This window comes from Sorex fumeus, unplaced genomic scaffold, assembly GCF_029834395.1.
Source record: "Sorex fumeus unplaced genomic scaffold, SorFum_2.1 ptg000153l, whole genome shotgun sequence".
Lineage (NCBI taxonomy): Eukaryota > Metazoa > Chordata > Mammalia > Eulipotyphla > Soricidae > Sorex > Sorex fumeus.
In genome coordinates, this window is record NW_026606210.1 from 104020 (window position 1) to 123976 (window position 19957).

At 57.7% G+C, this 19957-nt stretch overlaps 3 protein-coding genes across 9 annotated transcripts in view; 1 reads left to right on the forward strand and 2 right to left on the reverse strand.

Moving 5' to 3' along the window:
- SHANK3 (SH3 and multiple ankyrin repeat domains 3) overlaps window positions 1-1350 on the reverse strand; it is a 48470-nt gene extending 47120 nt beyond the window's left edge. For 2 of the 4 annotated variants that reach the window (XM_056107057.1, XM_056107061.1), the window contains exons 1-2: window positions 1093-1350; window positions 740-943 (exon numbers count right to left, since the gene is read on the reverse strand). In XM_056107057.1, coding sequence (XP_055963032.1) covers window positions 740-943; window positions 1093-1350 — 462 coding nt within the window. The remainder of the gene's footprint in view (window positions 1-739; window positions 944-1092) is intronic. The other 2 variants (XM_056107059.1, XM_056107060.1) reach the window with 1 other exon arrangement.
- ARSA (arylsulfatase A) lies at window positions 665-19692 on the forward strand. 4 transcript variants are annotated; one of them, XM_056107068.1, is made up of 10 exons: window positions 665-745; window positions 12970-13001; window positions 17512-17626; window positions 17716-17956; window positions 18039-18257; window positions 18393-18562; window positions 18684-18808; window positions 18892-19088; window positions 19166-19268; window positions 19358-19692. In XM_056107068.1, exons 4-10 carry the CDS (start codon window positions 17750-17752, stop codon window positions 19675-19677), a joined length of 1341 nt encoding a protein of 446 aa, XP_055963043.1. In that variant the 5' UTR covers window positions 665-745; window positions 12970-13001; window positions 17512-17626; window positions 17716-17749; the 3' UTR covers window positions 19678-19692. The 4 variants fall into 4 exon arrangements, with proteins under 4 accessions (XP_055963043.1, XP_055963042.1, XP_055963040.1 ...); XM_056107067.1 differs by lacking the exon at window positions 665-745 and adding an exon at window positions 1531-1607; XM_056107065.1 differs by lacking the exons at window positions 665-745; window positions 12970-13001 and having other exon boundaries at window positions 17261-17626.
- Window positions 947-19957, reverse strand: part of MAPK8IP2 (mitogen-activated protein kinase 8 interacting protein 2) — a 28284-nt gene continuing 9273 nt past the window's right edge. The window contains exon 13 of the mRNA XM_056107064.1: window positions 947-956. The gene's annotated coding sequence lies outside the window, so the exon portion shown is untranslated. The remainder of the gene's footprint in view (window positions 957-19957) is intronic.

Below are 19957 nucleotides of genomic sequence, written 5' to 3' on the forward strand. Positions count from 1 at the left end.
GTGCGGGCCGGCTGCCCAGGGCCCTGCAAGCACTCTGAGCCAGCGGTCTGGGGCACGGCACTGCTCTCTAGCACCTGCTCCAAGCTGACCATCCCTGGCAGCCCTGTGCCACCACCTGGGCCAAGCTTTGAGCCAGCCTGGAGTGATGACCAGTCCAGACCATGAGCTTGGGTGCTCATGCCTCACTGTGAATGTGGGAGCAGAGGAGGAAGACTTAGGGCCAGGGGACAAAGGCTGCCTGCACAGAACACCTATTTCTGTGGCTCACACCCACACTGCAGAGAGGTGCTCAGGGGAGTCAGGCACCACCCAGACCGCGCACACTGCACACCCGGAAACACACTGCACACAGCTGGCTCCTGCAGGCACTGCACACTGCTCCTCGCACACACATCTGCACAGTGCTCCCTGCACGCGCATGCACGATGCACACGCAGTCGTGCACACGCATGCACACTCCCTCCACGAGGCGCACGCAGTCGTGCCCTTTACCCGTACACACACTGCACGCTGCTCCCTGCACACAGGCACACTGGCCGCAGCTCCAAGAGCGGGCACACGCACTCACGCACACATCATTCCCTGTTCCCTGGCACCGCACGGCTCCCACCGCTCCACCGCTCGCCGCACGCGCGGGGCGAGCAGCCCAGTTCCGCCACCAACTCCCTTGCGCCGCTCAGCCCGCGCCCGGCACTCCTGGGTCGCGGAGCGGGGTCCCCCGGAGCGCGCCGCGGCTCACCTCCAGGTAGGGCAGGGGCGTGTCCAGGTTGGGCGGGTAGTCCTGCAGCAGCCGCTCCTCGTCCAGGAACTTGCCGGCCCGGCCCCGGGAGGGCGGCTGGAAGAGCCCATAGTTGAGCGCGTCCTGGAGACTGTGGTTGAGGGCGCAGAGCACGCGCTGCTTGGCTGCCCACACGGGCGCGGCCGGGTCGAAGCGCAGGCACTTCTGCGGCGGAGCGGGATGTTGAGCCGGCTCGAGCCCCGCACCCCACGGGGCCCACGGCCCCCCGCGCCCCCGGCCGGCTCCCCGGGGCCCGGGCGGAGGCGGCGGGGGAGGGGCGCGCCGGGCCGGGGTCGCCCGCGCCCCGCACTCACCGTCTGCTGCAGGTCCGGGATGCCGACGCGCACCACCACGGTGGCGGCCCCGGGGCCGTCCATGCCCGCGGCCGGGAACGCGGCGCTCGGGGTCTCCGAGCGGCGCCCCGGCCCCCCCGTGCCCCCCGCCGGGGCCCCGTCGGCCGCGCCGCGCGGGAGGGGGCCGGGGGGGGCGGGGGCCGGGGCCGGCGCGGGGGGCAGCGGCGCGGGGGGCTCGGCTGGGGCGGCGGCGGCGGCGGCGGCGCGGCTCAGCTGCATCGGCCCCGGCTCGGCGCGGCGCCGGCTTCCCCGGGGGCGGGCGCGGCGCGGGGAGGGGGCCCGAGGCGCGCGGGGCGCGGGGGCGGCGCGGGGGCCGCGGGGGGCGCGGGGCGCGCGGGGCGCGGGGGCGCGCGGCGGCGCGGGGGCCCCGGGGGCTGTGCCGGGGCGGGGGGCGCCCTAGGCCGCGGCGCGCGGGGGCTGCTGAGCGGCGGGGCCCGCGCCGCGCTCCTGCCGCCGGCGAACATCCGCCGAGCCGGGTAAGACGAGGCGCGGGGGGTCCTGGAACGGGGCGGGGGGCACGGGCCGGGCGGGGAGGGGGAGAGGAGAGTCAGTGGCGGGGCGGCGAGGGTCTCCCCTTGGGCCCCGGGAGGTGCGGGGGACCCGCCCTGCCCCGCGTGGCCCTGGCGGCCGGGGCTGTGCCGCGCGCGCCCTGCGCCTTCCCCCGGCCGGGACGAGGCGCCCCCCGCCGAGTTTGGGGAGTTGTCCCCGGACTCGGGCCCGCCTCTCCGCCGCCCCCTCTGCAGCCCCCCGGCCCCTGGAGCCAGCGCCGGTCGCCCCCTCCCCGTCACCTTAGAGACGGCAGGGTGGGGGCGCGACCTAGGGGAAGGGCCCAGGGGAGGGGGCGCCACGAGTCTCCACCTGCCACGGGGAAGTGAATTTTAGCTTTATGCGTTGTCGTGGCAACCGGGAGGGTGACGAGTGGGCGGAGGAGCGGGAGGCAGTGGAGAAGCTGGCTCGGGCGCCGCCACCGCCCCGGCGCTCCAGCCCCCAGCCCCGGGGGCCACTGGCGCCCCAAGTACCGGCCACCGGGTGAGCCCCGGGCCGCCCTAGCCCTGAGCCAGCTCTATCCCCCCCCCCCCCCCGCCCTCAGTGGCCCGCGGCTCCCCCCGCCCCCACCCAACCTCCTTCAGGAGACAAGAATGAGGCCCAGAAACGCCTCCGGTGCCAGCCCGGGGCCTCCCTGGTCCCCTTGCCCGCCTGGTCCACAGCCCCTGCGCAGAAACCCCCTGCCCGCCTCATCCCTGTTAACAGCCCCCCCTGTCCTGGTCAATCCTGCCCCTTCAGGCCTGCGCACAGAACCCCTGCCCGTCTCATCTCTGTGAACTGAACCCCCTTCCCGGGGTGCCGTCCCCATTAGCCCTGCCCCTTCAGCCCTGTGTATAACCCCCGTCCCCCTAAGACCCAGCACACACAGTCCCTACCCACTCAGCCCTGCCCCCTCAGCGCCTCTCCGGCTCGGCCCCACTCACATAGCCTCAACAACCCCCTTCGGCCCTGTCCTCTCAGCCCCTGCTCCCCTCAGCCCTGTACATCAGCCCTTTTCCCTCAGCCCCCAATAGCCTGGGACGTGCTGGAGCCGGCTCTGCCCCCAGGGGCCAGATCTAACCCTGGCTTCCCCATTCACCAGCCCTGGGAAAGGTTTCTGCTTCCCGGGACTCCACTGACCCGCAGAGCTGCGTGTCCAGCGCTGTCCAGAGCTACTGTGGTCTGCTGCTTTCTCCCCGGGCCTGGGCGGACCCTCTCTGCCCGGATGTGTGGCCCCAGGATGCCCAAACCAACCCCCACCCCCCTACACACACACACACACACACACACACACACACACAGCAGACTACCCAAGGCCACAGGCCTGGCCTGAGTAGAGCTGAGGGTCCCCTGGGGTCCAGGCAGGATGGGAGGGGTGGGGAGAGGGGGGTGCAGGAAGGGGCGGGTGGAAGCTCACTTATCTGCAGGAAGCACCTGGTGGAGCCTAAGGCCAGCTTCCTGAGGCCGGCCCTGGACAGAGGAAGCCTGTGCTTTCCCGGCCCTCTCCGTCTCCACCACCTTCCTGCCTGGCTCACTGTCCCCACAGGTCATCAGGCCCCAGCACCCTGACAGCCCAGACGCCACCACTCCTGACATGGCTCCTCTACCGCCACCTCCCTCCCCTCTCCTTTAAGCGCGGACCTCGGACACCCCTCAGGGCTGAGCCAGAGTTGTCTGCACCTTCCCCACCAGCTCCTGCCTGCCTGGACAGCACGGCCAGACTTCACTGGTGCCCTTTGGGCCTCCCAGACCTCCCTCTTCTGTAGGTGAATCGGGCCACTGACCCTGCCCTGTGACTGCCCTGCCCTGGGGAGTTCAGGAGCCCTTGTTTGAGGTTGGCACCCCAGATGCACCCAGGTCATGTGGATTTCCAGCCTTCTCACTCCACAGCCCTACCACCACAATGATGCAAAAATAAAGACAGAAGCACCTTACCCACTTTCTGTCCATCCTCGTGAGGAGGGGGGCAAAGGGAGCTGTGCCCCCTCTGTGTCCAGGACACAAAAACCCCTCACACTACCCCATCCTGGACTTGCCTGGCGCTCTGCCCCTCCTTGCTGGTCCTCTCCCTCAGAGGTCCATGTTCCCTCCATCCCCACATCCTACACACACTCAGGCGCCAACAGGCCTTCTGGGGCAGAGCACCCCGAAGGCTCCCAGCCTTGCCTCTGCTCCTGCATGGACAGTCCCCCTGCCCAAGCCCACCTCCCGCCTCCAAGCTTAGTTCCTGTCCGAGGAGGCAGTTCACCCCACTGCGGCTCACAGTCCCGCACCCCTGCACCACTTCCCCCCCCCCTTTCCACTCTGGGGTTGCTTCCTCTGCCCAGCCCACACTGAGGCTTGGGTGCTTCTAAGTCCCTGGCACATGTCCGTCCATCCATCCATCCATGAGGATCTCCTGCCACCCCCCCCACCCTTGTTTCCAAGACAACCAGAGAGGCAGCTGGTGTCCTGCTGGCCGCCCCTGCCCTCCCTTTGCTGTCCTGGTTTTCACTCTCCCCAAGTCTGCCCTGCTCTCCGCTCTCCGCCCCCCATGCCTTCCTTTCATCTGCTCCCTCCTGCACACACCCCTGCCTTCCCAGAAGCCACTTGTCTGTGCCCACCGGGTGCTCGCTGGAACAGGCGCTTTCCCTGGGCTCCGCTGACCATTCAGGGACCTGGACTTCCCGAGCAGGTAGCGCGAAGCTTCCCCGGTTACCTCCAGGCTGTCTGCACCCACGTCTGTCAGACCCTCTCACAAAGCAGGGCAGTTTGAGTCTAGAAGCCATGAAAATTTTTTTCACTAGGAAACTAGATGTGCTGTATTTTGAGGGTTGTTTTGGCCACACCCAGCGACGCTCGGTGCCAGGAACCAACTTCAGGCTTCAGCATGAGAAGCATCTGTTCCAGCCCTCGGCGCCCTCCCTGCCACCTACCAGTAAACGTTTGTTGTGTATTTGTTTGTCCTCCCAAGCAGTGCTCAGAGGTCGGGGGCCCCTGTCACTAACAGGCAGGGATTCGAAGCCAAGGCCCAAGGATGGTGCCGCTCATGGCCTGAGCCACCAGGTTGCTCGGGGCCCATGTGGTGCCAGGGATCAGCCTGGGGCTGGCCACATACAAAGCATATGCCTAAGTCGCTGGACTATCTCCAGCGCTCAGCAGACATTTTATTGCTCCTAGTTATTTAATATTCATCAGTATATTTAGATTTTATTTCCTCCTGACTTCCATGTTTCAGCTTTATTTTTCTAGGAATACCGTTTTTGGAGGGGTCACACCTGACTGTATTCAGGGCTTCCTTCTGGCTCTGTGCTCAGTGATTACTCAACTCGTTGGGGTGCTGGGGATCGAATCCTGCTTGGCTGCGAGCAAGGCAAGCACCCTGCCTGTTCTGTCTCTCCAACCTGGAATATGAAAGTGTTAAAGAATTGGCTTTCATCTTGTTAATCCCCTGTCTCTATTTCATTTCACTCTGATTATTTGTCTCTACTTTCTGAATCTTTATTGTTCTTTGGCTAAGTTCTTGACCTTACATACCTCGTTTGTTTGGTCTCTTTTATTTTTGTGTTTTGGTTCTTGGGCCACACCCAGCAGTGCTCAGGGCCTGCTCCCAGCTCTGTGCTCAGGGGTAGGTCCCAGCAGTGGAGCAGAACACAAGCTGCCACTTCCAACCATGCTTTCCTGAGTGCAGAGCATGTGCCCAACCTAGCAATCTGCCCCAGGTCTTTGTTGGTTGGCTGTAGTCTCTTTTTTGGCAATAGCATGTAAGGATATAAAGGGCCAATTGCCACTGTAATTACACCCATTAAGTAGTGATGATTAGTATTTAAATATTTACCCTGTTCTGATTTTCTTATATCGATTGTAACTTTGTTTAGGGATTGCAGGGAAGCTGTACCTATTTAAGTTCTCACACATGTCTGGCAAGTTCTATACTTTGTTCAGCCTAGTGTCCTTGTAGCCTTGATGAAAAGAAAGAAACTGGGCCTGGATCGATACTACAGTAGATAGGGCTGTTTGCCTTGCATGCGGCCCACCTGGATTCGATTCCCAGCATCCCGTATGGTTCCCCGAGCACCACCAGGAGTGATTCCTGAGCACAGAGCCAGGAATAACCGCTGAGCATCACCGGATGTTGAACCAAAACAACAACAACAACAACAAAAAGAAATGGAGAAATAAATTCTAGGGGGAGACTAAAAGAAATGCTTTTGAGAATGCACTTTCTTGTTTCACATACAGCAACTGTGCTTATGCTCTGGGGCACACCAGTATGCTTGAGGACCTGGGGATTGGGAAGCTCAGGTTAAACAAGCCCTCACACACACAAACACACGCTATTTCTATGCCAAGATCATAGTTTCCAAGAATTGAGCAGTAAACCTGAGCGAGGATTCATGTCCTAGTTGTTTTGAAAGGAGACTGGCCTTTGGTTTCTGATTTCTTGCACTGCAGGATGGCCAGAGTGGTCTAGATAATACTGAGCGTGTGAAGAAGTGAAGACCAACTTAGTAGCCTGGTACGTGGTTTTAATTGGTCTCTATCACACCAAGCTTGTTCGTGCACCGTGCAAATGTTCCGTTGAATATTTAAATTCCTTACTAATTTTGTATCTGAGTGGTTTATAAGTCACTGGGAAATGGGTTAGAATTCACTGCTTTGCTAGTGACTTTTGTGATCTCTCTTTGATATTTTACCAATTTACCAAGTTTGATTTTATGTATTTTGTACCTTTGTTAATATGTGCTCTCAGGTTTTGAATTACTATAGCTTCTTGGGGCTAGAGCGATAGCACAGCGGATAGGGCGTTTGCCTTGCACACGGCCGACCTGGTTTCAATTCCCGGCATCCCATACGGTACCCTGAGCACCGCCAGGGGTGGTTCCTGAGTGCAGAGCCAGGAGTGACATCACTGGCTATGACCCAAAAAGCAAAAAAAAAAAAAAAAAAAAAAAAAAAGAATTACTATAGCTTCCTCATAAATGATGCCTCTTATCATTATATGGTCCTGGAGGTGAAGAGACAGTACTGTGGATAAGGCACTTGCCTTGTACACAGCCTATCAGCTTTCAGTCCCTGGCAGCCCAGTTCCCTGAGCACCAACAGGAGTGACTCCTGAGCACAGAGCCAGGAGTAAGTCTTGAGCACAGCTGGGTGTGGTCCAAAACACACACACACACACACACATACACACACACACATACACACACACATTATGGTGTTTTCTTTTGTCCTTAATAGTTTTTTTCTCTTTCTAGTAATTAACATAGCTACAGAATTTTTGTGTATGACCTATCTTTTCTCATTGTTTTCCTTTTAGCTTGCTACATGTTATATTCTTTATGTAGGCTTCTAGTAAATAGCTGTGTAGCTGGAATAGAAAAGAAATCCAATTTGACCATTTCCAATTGTTAGTGTTGTGTTTATAGTGACTAATGATATGTTTAGATTGATTTTCAACACCTAGTTTTGTGTGGTCTGTTTTTTCCTTAAGCTTTTTTTTTCTGGGACCCAGGGTATGCTCAGCAGTAGAGAGCGTTTGCCTTGCTTGTCTGAGGTCCTCAGTTCCATCCCTGGAGCAAACCTGCCCAAAGTTTCTCAGCCTTTTTTTTCTCCCTTTCTGCCCTCCGTTGGTTTACCCAAGTTTTCTTTATTCTAAGACTTTCAACATGAGTAATTAGCAAAGTTAAATTTAACTGGTATCTGTACCTCCATCTGTGTGACCTTAAAACTTTAGAATACTCTATAGTCACCTCACTCACCTACAGGTTTTGTCCATTTTGTTCCCCCCACCCTTGGTTGGTCATCTGACCACCAGTGAATGTCAGCTTTGATTCAGTCCCATGCTGACACATCCTTTACTCACTGTCGTTTCTTAAGTCTCCTCTTTCCTTTTCAGTTCATTGTTTCATCTGGAATATACACTTTCAATTTTGTTAAACCAATGTCTAGAAGTTAGGATTTCTTCAAGTCTTTGGAATATCTTATTTCATCCCCATTCCTAAATGCAAACATAACCCAAAAAGAATTCTGATTATGTTCAGTTTCTCTTTCAATACTTTGAAGATTTTCTCTTCTGTGTGCTAAACTTGCGGTAATTTTCTCAAGTCTGACTTCTCTCTTACCAGTTCTCTCTTTGCGTTTATTCTCTTGAGATTCCAGCTAAGTAAAGTGAAAGTAAAGGCCCTCCCGTTGATCGTCGATTTGCTCGAGCGGGCCCAGTAACGTCTCCATTGGAGACTTTGTTGTTACTGTGTCTGGCATATCGAATACTCTCGGTAGCTTGCCGGGCTCTCCGAGAGGGGCGGAGGACTCGAACTCGGGTCGGCCATGTTGACTGCGTGCAAGGCAGACGCCCTACCCGCTGTGCTATCGCTCCAGCCTATTGATTCCAACTAGAAAGGGTTTTTTTCTACCTATAGTTTTCTGTTCCAGTGGTCATATAGATCTTATTTCTAGAGGCCCTCAGTATTAGTATCCCTTAATTTTTAATAATTAGTGTTCTATTAGCTACTATTTAATCATGCTCACATTATTGAATCCGTGACTGTTTTTTAGCAGAAGCCTTTTCTGGAGGTATGGCCTTGCTCGTACTGAGTGGTACAGGGGTCAAGGGGTGCCCAGGGATGGAACCTGGGGCCTCGTGTGTGCTCAGCTTCCCCAAGCACAGCTTCTCTGAGTAGCGACATTTTCCTTTTTATTCAGTGCGACTCTTGTACTTTTCTTTTGGCTTGAGTCATTTCAAAGATTTTTTGTTGTTGCTGTTTTTAGTTGGCAGTTCTGCTGTGGGTATTAGAGGGGCTCCTTATCTGTCCTTTGTGGCATACACAGATTCACTTTTTTTTTTCCAATTGAATCACCATGAGACAGTTATAAAACTCTCACGTTTGAGTTTCGGTCATACAATGATCAAACACCCATCCCTCCACCAGTGTACATTTTCTACCACCAATGTCCCCAGTATCCCTCCCCCAACTTCGTCCCACCCTTCCCACTACCTCTATGGCAGACAATTTCCCTCTTTCTCCCTACTTTTGGGCATTATGGTTTTGCAATACAGATACTGAGAGGCCCTCACGTTTGGTCCTTTATCTGCTTTCAGCACACATCTCCCATCCTGAGCGATCCCTCCAACCATCTTTGACTTAGTGATCCATTCTCTATTCCAGCTGCCTTATCCCCCAGCTCATGAGGCAGGCTTCCAACTATGGAGCAATATTCCTGACTCTTGTCTCTACTGTCCTTGGGTGTTAGTCTCATGTTATTTTATATTCCACAAATGAATGCAGCACAGACTCACTTCTGATGCTTGATGTGGACCCTATGTGCACATGTCCATTGAGAGGAGAACCTCTAACTCAGGGCCTCTTTTATTTATTTTTTTTCCTTTTTGGGTCACACCCGGCAATGCACAGGGGTTACTCCTGGCTCTTCACTCAGGAATTACTCCTGACGGTGCTCAAGGGACCATATGGAATGCTAGGAATCGGACCCGGGTCGGCTGCGTGCAAGGCAAATGCCCTACCCGCTGTGCTATCTCTCCAGCCCCCAGAGGCCTCTTTTAGGATCATTTCTTAACTTTGGGGTTCTAGGGATTATACAGAGAAGAGAATTCAAACTCCAAAACCAGTGGTTATAGCAGTGGTCACTTGTTCACAGGGAGGCCAAGGGCAGGGCTCTGAGTACCTCCATAGCACTCCATATGGTGGCATGTATTAATTCATTTGGTTATATCTTGCTCTTTTTCAAACTCAATGTACTGTGGGGGTTTTTTTTCCGCTTTTCTAATTCTTCCTGTAAGTTTCTGATTTCTTGTTCAGATCTCTATTTGCACCTCTCTTTTTTTTTTAAGAGCCCTCACCCAGAGGTGCTCAAGTCTGACTCCTGGCCCTGTGCTTAGGGATCACTCCTGGTGTTGTGTAGAGGATGATAATATGGGCTATTAGGGGTCAAACTTGGGTTGAACACATGTAAGGCAAGTGCCCCCTCCACTGTACTGTCTCTCCAGCCCCTCCAACTGCACTCTTTGGCTCTGCAAACATGTTGGCATGCTTGCTTGTTTGGGGAATTGAGAGGGTCTCTTGTCTGGCTAATTTGGTCTCTGAGGCCCTGAAAGGACTAAGTTGAGACTGGAATTCCCACCCCCAGCCCTGGATGATTTGCATTGGCGCCTGCTGGGCACTCATGCTGCCACCTACAACTGCTTGAATTCCGTTCCAAACCGCCCAGAGAGTATATATTTAAACTCACACCATTTGAAGGGAAGCCTATGCTGTGAATTCTGAAGGGAGACTTTACTTTCCTCAGGTGGTGAGGCGCTGCAAAATCTATCAAATCTTTCCTTTCTCTTTCCCATGAAAGCATATTTTCTTCCTCGTCTTTCTAGATTCTGTGTTCTTTCGAGGGTGGTGCCAGGGATCTTGAGGCCTCACTTTAGTCTTTTGCACTATCTCCCTGGCCCCTAAATTACAGCTTCTCAGGGTACACAGCCCCACCCTTCCCTCAGAGGTCAAAGGTCCAGGAGTTGTGAGTGGCCCCAGGGTACCATGCTAACCTGTCAGCCCCAGGCTGCAGTCTTGGTTAGTCTGGGGGAAAGCACTTGCCTTCTCTCAAGATCAGTTTTACCTTTCAGAAGAAGGTGCTGCTAGTTTCTTGTCAGATTCCCTTACGTTTATAGAGTGGTTTAGGTTATGTCCTTGAAGTTTCCTGTTTAGCCACATGCATTTAGTACGTATCTGCCAGACAGAAAGCTCTGGAGTACATCAGTTTGTGTGACACAAGGAAGAAAGACATGGCCAAATGGTACGAAATGATCTCTTTCACCTGGGGGACTTAGAGTGAGGAAGCAATAAAGATCCAAAGATAACATAACAGACCTGCCGCACACAACTGAGTTGGGGGGTGAGAGGAAGGTGAGTTGGGAAAGAGGGAGGCTGGGGTCCTTGGAGGAGGGAGACAGGCACACTGGTGATGGGTGTGGTGTTGGAATGATATCCATGGGAAATTATTATTAATAGTATTGTAAGCCAAGAAAACATTTTCTTAATAAAAACCAATGGGGCCAGAGAGATAATGGTTAGGGCACTTGCCTTGCATGCCGCTGATTCAAATCCATCCCAGGTACCCCATATGGTCCCCCAAGTGCTGCAGTGATTCCTGAATGCAGAGCCAGAAGTAACCCCTGAGCATTGCAGGTGTGTCCCAAACAACAACAACAACCATTTTTTAAAATGAGATACTAAGAAAAACCAAACATGATCGGATATGTCCCACTTGGTCAGCCACACCCTCCATTCTGCTGAGGATTTTGCTGTCTTGGTCCCAATTTGCCTGTTCACCCAAGTTGCCACTTGGCGTCTTCCTGTCCTTCACTCTCAGCACACCAACGGTAAGTGCTAGGACATGGGTGCACATTCCAGACTCAAGTGTTGGCTAGTTTGACTGCTTGGATGTTTGTTTGTTTGTTTAAATTTGGTCTTGTGTTCTGTTTTGTTGTCTGGGGCTGTGCCTGAAGTGCTGGAGGGTTTCTCCCAGCCCTACCGTAGAGTTCAGAGAAGCAGACGGCGCCTGAAGTTTGACTGAGCCTCCCCTGTGGACCGTGCACTTTGACACATCTCTCTTGCTTGTGGATAGTGACTTAATGATGGAATTGGTGCCTGCCAAGTCTTGAGAAGGAATGACCGAGAGCACGTAGGAGCTTCTAGAAACACTGCCCCCATAGCATCTGCGAACTGGCCTCCAGGGAATCACTCTCAGTGATCGACAAACTTGGGATCTGAAACTTTGCACCTCTTGAAACTGGATCAGACCCTTTTGCTTCTGGTCCTGTCCTGGCTTCTGAATGGATCGCATAGGAATGATGTTCATGTCCCGCTCGTCCCTCCATTTTTCCCTCTTCGCCCTTTTGCTCCCTACATGTGGGTCTTCAGGATCACCACCCACCCACAGGTCCATATGACAGCACTTCTATTGGTCTGGGTCCCTAAAGAACCACGTGAAACAAGAACCTCCAAGCCCAGCCATTTTGCAAACTGAATTTTCTATGAGCAAGAAATAAATACCTATTGTGATAAGTCACTGAGGTTTGGGGTTGTATCACAGTAGCTGGTGTTTCCTCAGCTGATAGAAGGGAGCTCTGTGCCTCCCCACCCTGTCCCCTTGGCCTGTTGCCCAGCACATCTGTTCTAGCCATGTGCTTGAGAAGCACGGAGATTAATGCAAGAGGTGGACACACCCATGCTGTCCCTTGGCGGGTCCAGCGGCAACCTTGCACCCCCTCTGAATAGCAGGTAGCGGCAGTCTTGAGTGTCTGGGAAGTGATATTTGCCCAGACAGGGGCCGCACCCCCAGAACGCAAGCTGCTCCCCCCTCCAGTTGCGTGGGCAGGGTCCTGGGCCTGTGGGTGACTCACATCCAGGAATTGGGTGTCCAGCGCTGTGAGTCAGTTCCGGCCTTTTTCCGGAGAGCGAGGGTCTCTCCACCCCTGGTGCTGAGCTCTGCTTCTATCTGGCCTCAAAGGCCACCTTTCTGGCACCTGCTTCTACCACCTGGGCACTCCCCTCCCCGTCTCTCTCTGCCCTCCAGAGGTCAGTCTGCCCAGAGCTGGGCCTGAGTTTTGCTGCTCCGCGCACTCCAAATGCACTCCCTGAAGTTACAGTGTGGGTGAGTTCTCCAGCCTTCCAAGGGAGGCAGGGGACAAGTGAGGAGGTAGGCACAGTCGAGCCCTCCCGGCGTTTGGAGTTGCCTTTCCCCCAGTAAGGTGAGGCCTTGCCAGCATCTGAGCTCCATGAACTGAGGGCCCCTACTTTAATTATCAGTATGGGCTGGAGCGATAGCACAGCGGGTAGGGCGTTCGCCTTACACGCGGCCAACATGGCCGACCCGAGTTCGAGTCCTCCGCCCCTCTCGGAGAGCCCGGCAAGCTACCGAGAGTATTTGATATGCCAGACACAGTAACAACAAAGTCTCCAATGGAGACGTTACTGGGCCCGCTCGAGCAAATCGACGATAAACGGGAGGGCCTTTACCTTTACCTATTAGCATCACCCTGGCCCCCACCAGTCCTTGATCCAGAAATTCACCATCACTCTGTCTAGGATCAATTCCGATGACACTCATTTCTCTTATTTTTATTTTATTTTATTTTTGCTTTTTGGGTCACACCTGGTGATGCACAGGGGTTACTCCTGGCTCTGCACTCAGGAATTACTCCTGGTGGTGCTCAGGGGACCCTATGGGATGCTGGGAATCGAACCCGGGTCGGCCGCGTGCAAGGCAAACACCCTACCCGCTGTGCTATCTCTCCAGCCCCTTATTTTTATTTTTTTGCTGCAGTTGGTGAGCTCCAGGGAGTTCACACCTGCCAGGTGAGCGGAGTGCCATAGAGCTCCATCCCCTGCCTCTTCCACAATTCGTGCCTTGGAACTTTGCTGGGCACTTCTGCTTTGCCCCAGCCCGCAGACCCATGTGTGGCAGGTGCCTCTCATCCACAGCCTGACTTGCGCCAGTCCAGTGGGGTGGCCCTGCTTGGCTTCCACTCCGAGTCCAGCTTGGGCCCATGTGTTGGGTTAGCTCCAGATGGTCTTTCCCAGCTCCGGTTCCTTGAAAGGACAGAAAGATAGCCCCCTGCTGGCCTGGCAGGAAAGAGCACATAAGAGCAAACGCCCACACTGGAGTCCAGGTGCTTTGGAGGGGGTGCAGTTCCCAGTCCCAGGAAGGCGCTCTGCACAGGCTTGCTCTCTGAGAGAGGTGTTGGAGGTGGGGGGCTTCCTCCCCCTTGCCCCAGCTTAAGCCTCAGCTGCCTGATGCACTATCTCTGCCTCCCCCTCAGTTCAACTCATCGCCCTCTGTCCCCTCTGTTGCTTCAACTTCAATACTCCTGGGATATCTCAGGCCCTGGGAGTCCCGTCCAGCTGCTGCAGTGACTGATGACGCAGCAGCAAGAGTAGAGACTTGGGTCAAGGATGTGGGTCGGTGGTGAAGCTCACAGCTCACATGAGAGGCCCTGGGTTTGATCCCCTTGCCCTTCAAATGTGGCTGATGATAATAGCGGGGCAGACCCATGTCCTGCTCACACCAACTGGGGCATATCTTCTCTGGGCTAATCACCTTCTCCTCCCACCAAAGGCACCAAAGGATGATGGGTCAGAGCAGGGGGAGAGGAGGAAACTTGGGACCAGGGAGGGCCTGACTGAGAATGAGACAAGTGGTTCTACAGGGACAAGAGACAGGAGCTGAGCCAATGGCCATCCAGTTTCTGGAAGGAAACAGCTCCCAGCCCAGATCTTCACTTGGCTTGGAATCATCCTAGGGCAGGAGCCCAGGACAGCCACCAAGATTTGCCCCCACACCACCACCCCCCACCACCATGAGCTTCTTCCACTGGCTCCAGGCCACTCTCCTCTCCAATGCCACTCCTGCCCTCTGTGCATTGCCATGGGTGCTGTGAGGACCCCTGAGTCAGTGCTTCTTCTGTGTTGGTTTTGGAGTCAGACCTGGCAATGCTCAGGGCTCCCTCCAGGCTCTGAGCTCAGGGATCACTCTTGGTGGGGCTCCTGGGACCACAGGAGGTGCCAGAGAGGGAACCCAAGTCAGCCGTGTGCAAGGTAAGAGCCCTGCCCACTGGACTGTCTCTCTGAACTTGGGCAGCTCCTTGTAAATGAAAACAGAAACCTGGGCCGGAGCGATTGTACAGCGGGGAGGGCGTTTGCCTTGCATGTGGCCGACCCAGGTTCAATCCCCAGCATTCCACATGGTCCCCTAAGCACAACCAGGAGTAATTCCTGAATTCAGAGACAGGAGTAACCCATGAGCATTGCTGGGTTTGAGCATTACCCAAAAGGCAAAAAAAAAAAAAACAGAAAACAGAAACCTTCACAACAAACACCTGGCAAGATGGTGAAGCCATCCCTCCCAGGGAGCACTGCACCAGGGAGTCTGGGCTCCAGGCCCCCGCATGCCACTTTGCCATGAGAGCAAGAGGTTGGTGGAGCTCTGGCTGTAACTGGGCCTTCTAGGGGGAGGGGTGCAGAGCCCAGCGCCCGATTACGGCACACTGAGGGGAGAAGAGCAGGTGCGGGAAGAACACTGGTGCCAGCATATCCTCGTGTTCCATGGCCTGCCACAGACAGGCGTGCATGGTGCGCTGACCTCAGCCCATGACTCTCCCCCCAAAACCTAGATCCGACCACTCTGACCATCTTTTCGGCTCTCCCTTTCCTTATGAACGCCCCCATGTAGAACTTTCACAAGGGTCCTGGGATGTGGTTCAAGAGAAGGAGAACCTGCCTGCCCTGTATGGGGCCTGAGTGTCCGCTCCAGCACCCCAAGGTGCCCCTCCTCGTGGATGGAGGGCACTTACTTGAGCAGAGGGTTCAGTAGCTTGCTGCTAAAACTGGGTTGACAGCCACGTGCAGAGAGGGACCTGGGGGAAGGCTCCAGGTCAGAGTCCATCGCAATTCTGCTGAGGGCCTTTGTTGGCTGGTCCCTCCCCCTTGAAGTCATGCCCCTGACTTCTGGAATTGGAAGCAAGTGCATGAAGGCCACCTGGGCATGTGGGCACAGCATCAGGGAAGGTGACTGTGGAAGGCTCAGAGGATGGAGCATACCTGGGCGGGAGTGGGGGTCCTGGGCATCTCTGCAGAGACGCTCCCAAAAGGCTGCGTGTTTTCACTGAAGCAGCCCTTGCTGGCCCCCCGCTCTGGCCGCCAGCATGCAGGCTTCTCCGACCCCTTGTCCAAGGTGTTGAAATCACCTGGCAAGGCCCCTCTCTGAAGTGTGAGCATTCAGCCCAAATTAGACATGTCCCAGGCATCCAGGCTGCTTCCTGACCCTGGCAGGCCACCCCCCATCACGGCTGTCCCAAGCTGACTCCCCTGCCCACGCCTGCAGCAGAGCCAAAAAAACTCATAGCTCAGAAAGACTCAGTCACCTGCAGAGGCTCGGCTTTGAACGAGCAGAGCTGGCGGCACGGCTCCCCACGTAGGTCAGGGCCGGGCAGCTCTGCTAGCTTGTGTGCACGCATCTGCCTGAGGGGCCCCAGAAACTGTTGGGGCAGCACCGCCGCCTTGCCACGGGCTCTTCCTGAGAATGAGGGCTGATCCGCTGCCGCCGCAGTGCTCCCCAGCTGGCCGTCCGCAGGAGAGAAAGCCCTTTGGTGGATTCCTTTGAAAGTCCAATTCACAGCACCAACCAGCTGTGAGAGCTCTAATTATAAGTTCAAAGATTTCTGGGCCATGGGAAACTTTCTGTCCTGGTCAGCCAGCTCAGACTGCTACCACACACAGTCCCGTCACATGCTGCAAAGTCATGGCAAGGCCGTGGCCCCTGTCGTGGGGGCCCACAAAGCCAGGAACCTGCTGCCAGCCTATCTCAGGACGTAGGGGGCCCTGCCGTGGCAATGCTGCTCCCCACTGTGAAGCATGAGCACCCAGCACCCTCAGGACTCTGCCTTCTCCCAGCCCCGCTCACACCAGTGCCCAGGCCTATCCAGGGCTCATCGCGCTCCCCTGGCTTTGGCGTTGGCATCACAGGTGCCCTCCCCAGCCATTGCGGAAATGGTGTCCACGTCCACTTTCTGGGGTGCCCTCCTTTACTTTGAGGCCATGAAAACAGGGATCCCAAAGGGGACCAGATGTCGGGCACATGGCACATGTCTCAGGTGAGGCTGCAGCTCCAGACCCAAAATTCTACAGATGAAACTGTCCGTCCGGTGCTCTTCAGCATTGGAGCCAGGAGTCAGATGCCTCATCTTCAGACGCACCATCAGATGCCTTCTACCCAGGGCAGACAGCAACACCCCCAGCACACACAGTGTACATGGCGTACCCAGCACACACAGTATACATATAGCACAGTTCCATGATAGACATACAGCACACACAGCACCCACACAGCACACACAATATAAACCGTACACGCACTGCACACACAGAGTACATAGTATAGATGCAGCACACACGGCACACAGTGGAACACTGCACACACATTAGACATGTACACATGCGGCACACCGTATGTACACGGCACGCAGTACACATGGCCTACATACAGTGCAGACACATCTCACATACAACATCGCACTCTAAATGCACACGCCACAAGCACAGGCCGCACGCAGCTCGCCCAGCTGCCGACAGCAGAAGGGAGGGAGGAGGGCTGCGGGGCGTGTCCAGGAGGCTGGGGGCGCGGCAGGCGGGGACCCGGTGTCACCTCCGTTTGCACGTTCACCGGTTGGCCCCGCGCGTTTGGGGCTTTTAGCAGGTCGGACCCGCTTCTCCCACCAGACCTGCCCACGGGGTCACGCGCGCGCCGGCAGGCGCACCCGGCACCAACGGCGTCAGGGCGCACAGCACGCGCGCGCCCGCAGCCCGCACCGCGCCCCCCGCGACCCCGGGCCCCGGCTGGGAACCCCCACCCAAGCCCGACCTCCGGGCCAGCTCCGGCCCCGCCCGGCAGGCCGCCCCGCAGCCCGCGGAGCCCGGCCCGCCCCCGCCCGCCCCGCCGGCGCGCGCGGTCACGGGGCCGGGGGCGGGGCGGGACGCGGAAGCCGGAGCGGCCCCGCCGCCCGCCGCGCCGCTGGGCCCGCCGCGCCTCCCCCGCACCGCCCGACCGAGCCTGAGCCTCGCCGCGCCCCGCCCCGCGTCCAGCCCGCGCCTCGGACCGCCCAGACCTTGTAGGTGAAGCCCCTGCGCTCCGAGGGGCCGGGCCTGGGCACTCGGGACCGACCGGGAGGGTCTGGGCCCCTCCAGGGCGTGTGCGGGCCGGTGCCACACATGGGCACCCTGTGGCTGCTGGCACTGGTGGGGGCCGCCGGCCTGGCCGCTGGGCTGCCCCCCAACATCCTGCTCATATTCGCCGATGACCTGGGTTACGGAGACCTCGGGGTCTACGGGCACCCCAGCTCCACCACCCCCAACCTGGATCAGCTGGCCGCCGGGGCCCTGCGCTTCACAGACTTCTACGTGCCAGTGTCTCTGTGCACGCCGTCCCGGTATGTGCACGGGCCTGGGCTCCGGGTGGTGGGGGCCCGGGTGCTCAGGCAGAGCCACCAGCCTCTCTGTTCACCTTGCCCGCCCACAGTGCCGCTCTGCTGACCGGCCGCTTCCCCGTGCGGATGGGCCTGTACCCCGGAGTCCTGGAACCCAGCTCGCGGGGGGGCCTGCCCCTGGGCGAGGTGACCATGGCGGAGATGCTGGCTGCTCAAGGCTACCTCACAGGCATGGCTGGAAAGTGGCACCTTGGGGTGGGCCCTGACGGGGCCTTTCTCCCCCCTAACCACGGCTTTCACCGCTTCTTGGGGATCCCCTACTCCCACGACCAGGTGAGCCTGGCTGGCCGCTGCCCTGTCCTGGCTGCGGGGCCCCGCCTGCCGCACCAGCTGAGTGTTCCCCCACACACACCAGGGCCCCTGCCATAACCTGATCTGCTTCCCGCCGAGCACCACCTGCGAGGGCTCCTGTGACCAGGATGTGGTTCCCATCCCGCTGCTGAACAACCTGACAGTGGAAGCACAGCCGCCCTGGCTGCCCGGCCTGGAAGCCCGCTACGTGGCCTTCGCCAGGGAGCTCATGGCTGATGCCCAGCGCCTAGGCCGCCCTTTCTTCCTGTACTATGCCTCGCACGTGAGGGCCCCCACACCCCCAGCCGTCCCCCCGCGCGCGCACACACACACACACACACACACACACACACATGCACACGCACACACGGCCAGTCCACCCTGCCCCACCCCTGCTGACTCCAGTCTCTGCCCTCAGCACACCCACTACCCCCAGTTCAGCGGCCAGACCTTTGTGGGACGATCAGGCCGGGGGCCTTTTGGAGACTCCCTCATGGAGCTGGACACCGCAGTGGGGGCCCTGATGACAGCCTTGGGGGACCTAGGACTGCTGGGGGACACGCTGGTCATCTTCACTGCTGACAATGGGTGCGTTTGGGGCGGAGCTGCCAGCCACTTCCAGGCCAGGCTCCTGGAGGTACTGGCCCCTTGACGGGGTTGCAGAGAGATGAGCGCTGGCCTGACGACCGATGCTTGTGCTGTCCCCCAGACCCGAGACCATGCGCATGTCCCATGGCGGCAGCTCTGGCCTCCTGCGCTGCGGAAAGGGAACCACATTTGAAGGCGGCGTCCGAGAACCTGCCCTGTTCTTCTGGCCAGGCCACATCGCCCCAGGTCAGTGCTCGCACCTGTGCCCCCTGCCCTGTGCCCCTCTCCAGCCAGTGGCTAATAAAGTGACTGCCTGGGTCCGCCCCCAGGTGTGACACATGAGCTGGCCAGCACCCTCGACCTGCTCCCCACCTTGGCAGCGCTAAGCAAGGCCACACTGCCCAACACCACCTTGGACGGCTTCGACCTCAGCCCCGTGCTGCTGGGCACTGGCCCGGTGAGGCCCTGGGCAACCCCTCGCCCGGCGGGCACCCGTTCCTCCGGGAATCCCTGTGGGCTCCAGCAAGTGTGAGGGGCGGGGCCTCGGGCACCAGTGGCGGGGGGGCAGGCTGCCTGTGACACTGTGCCCCTACCTGCCCCCAGAGCCCCCGGAAGTCTCTCTTCTTCTACTCGCCCTTCCCAGACATGATCCGTGGGGTCTTTGCAGTGCGGAGTGGGAAGTACAAGGCTCACTTCTTCACCCAGGGTAACGCCCACCTTGCCAGCTCCCCAGCCCAGCAGCCCCTCGCCCGCCCGGGCCCTGTGCACAGACACAGCCCCTTCCCTGCCCCCCAGGCTCTAAGCACAGTGACACCACAGCCGACCCTGCCTGCCACTCGACAAGCCCTCTGACAGCCCACGAGCCCCCGCTGCTCTTCAATCTGGCGGAGGACCCCAGCGAGAACTACAATCTCCTCGAGAAAGTGACAGACGTCTCCCCAGAGGTGATGCAGGAGCTGAAGCACCTCCAGCTGCTCAAGGCTGAGTTCGACGCTTCTGTCGTCTTTAGCCCCAGCCAGATGGCCCAGGGCGAGGACCCCGCACTGCAGATCTGCTGCCTGCCCAGCTGCAGCCCAAAGCCCAGCTGCTGCCACTGCCCAGAGTCCAAGACCTGAGGGCCCTGAGAACAATAACACCAGCTGACACTTGTCAGGCGTGCTCCTTCCTGTAGTCTGGGCCAGCCACCCCTGCACGGCCAGCTAGCACCTGCCCCGCCCCCAACCCTCCCGGGCGGGACAGATGGGGTGGGGTTGCACTGGCTGCTGCGCAAGGCCTGGGCAGGTGGGTGCCCCTGGGAGCAGCCTGGCTCTGCAGGTGAGTGGGGATTGCAGGTTCCCACAGGGCACTCTGGAGACAGCCCCGGGCCTGCACTTCCTGTGCTCTGCAGACCTTAAG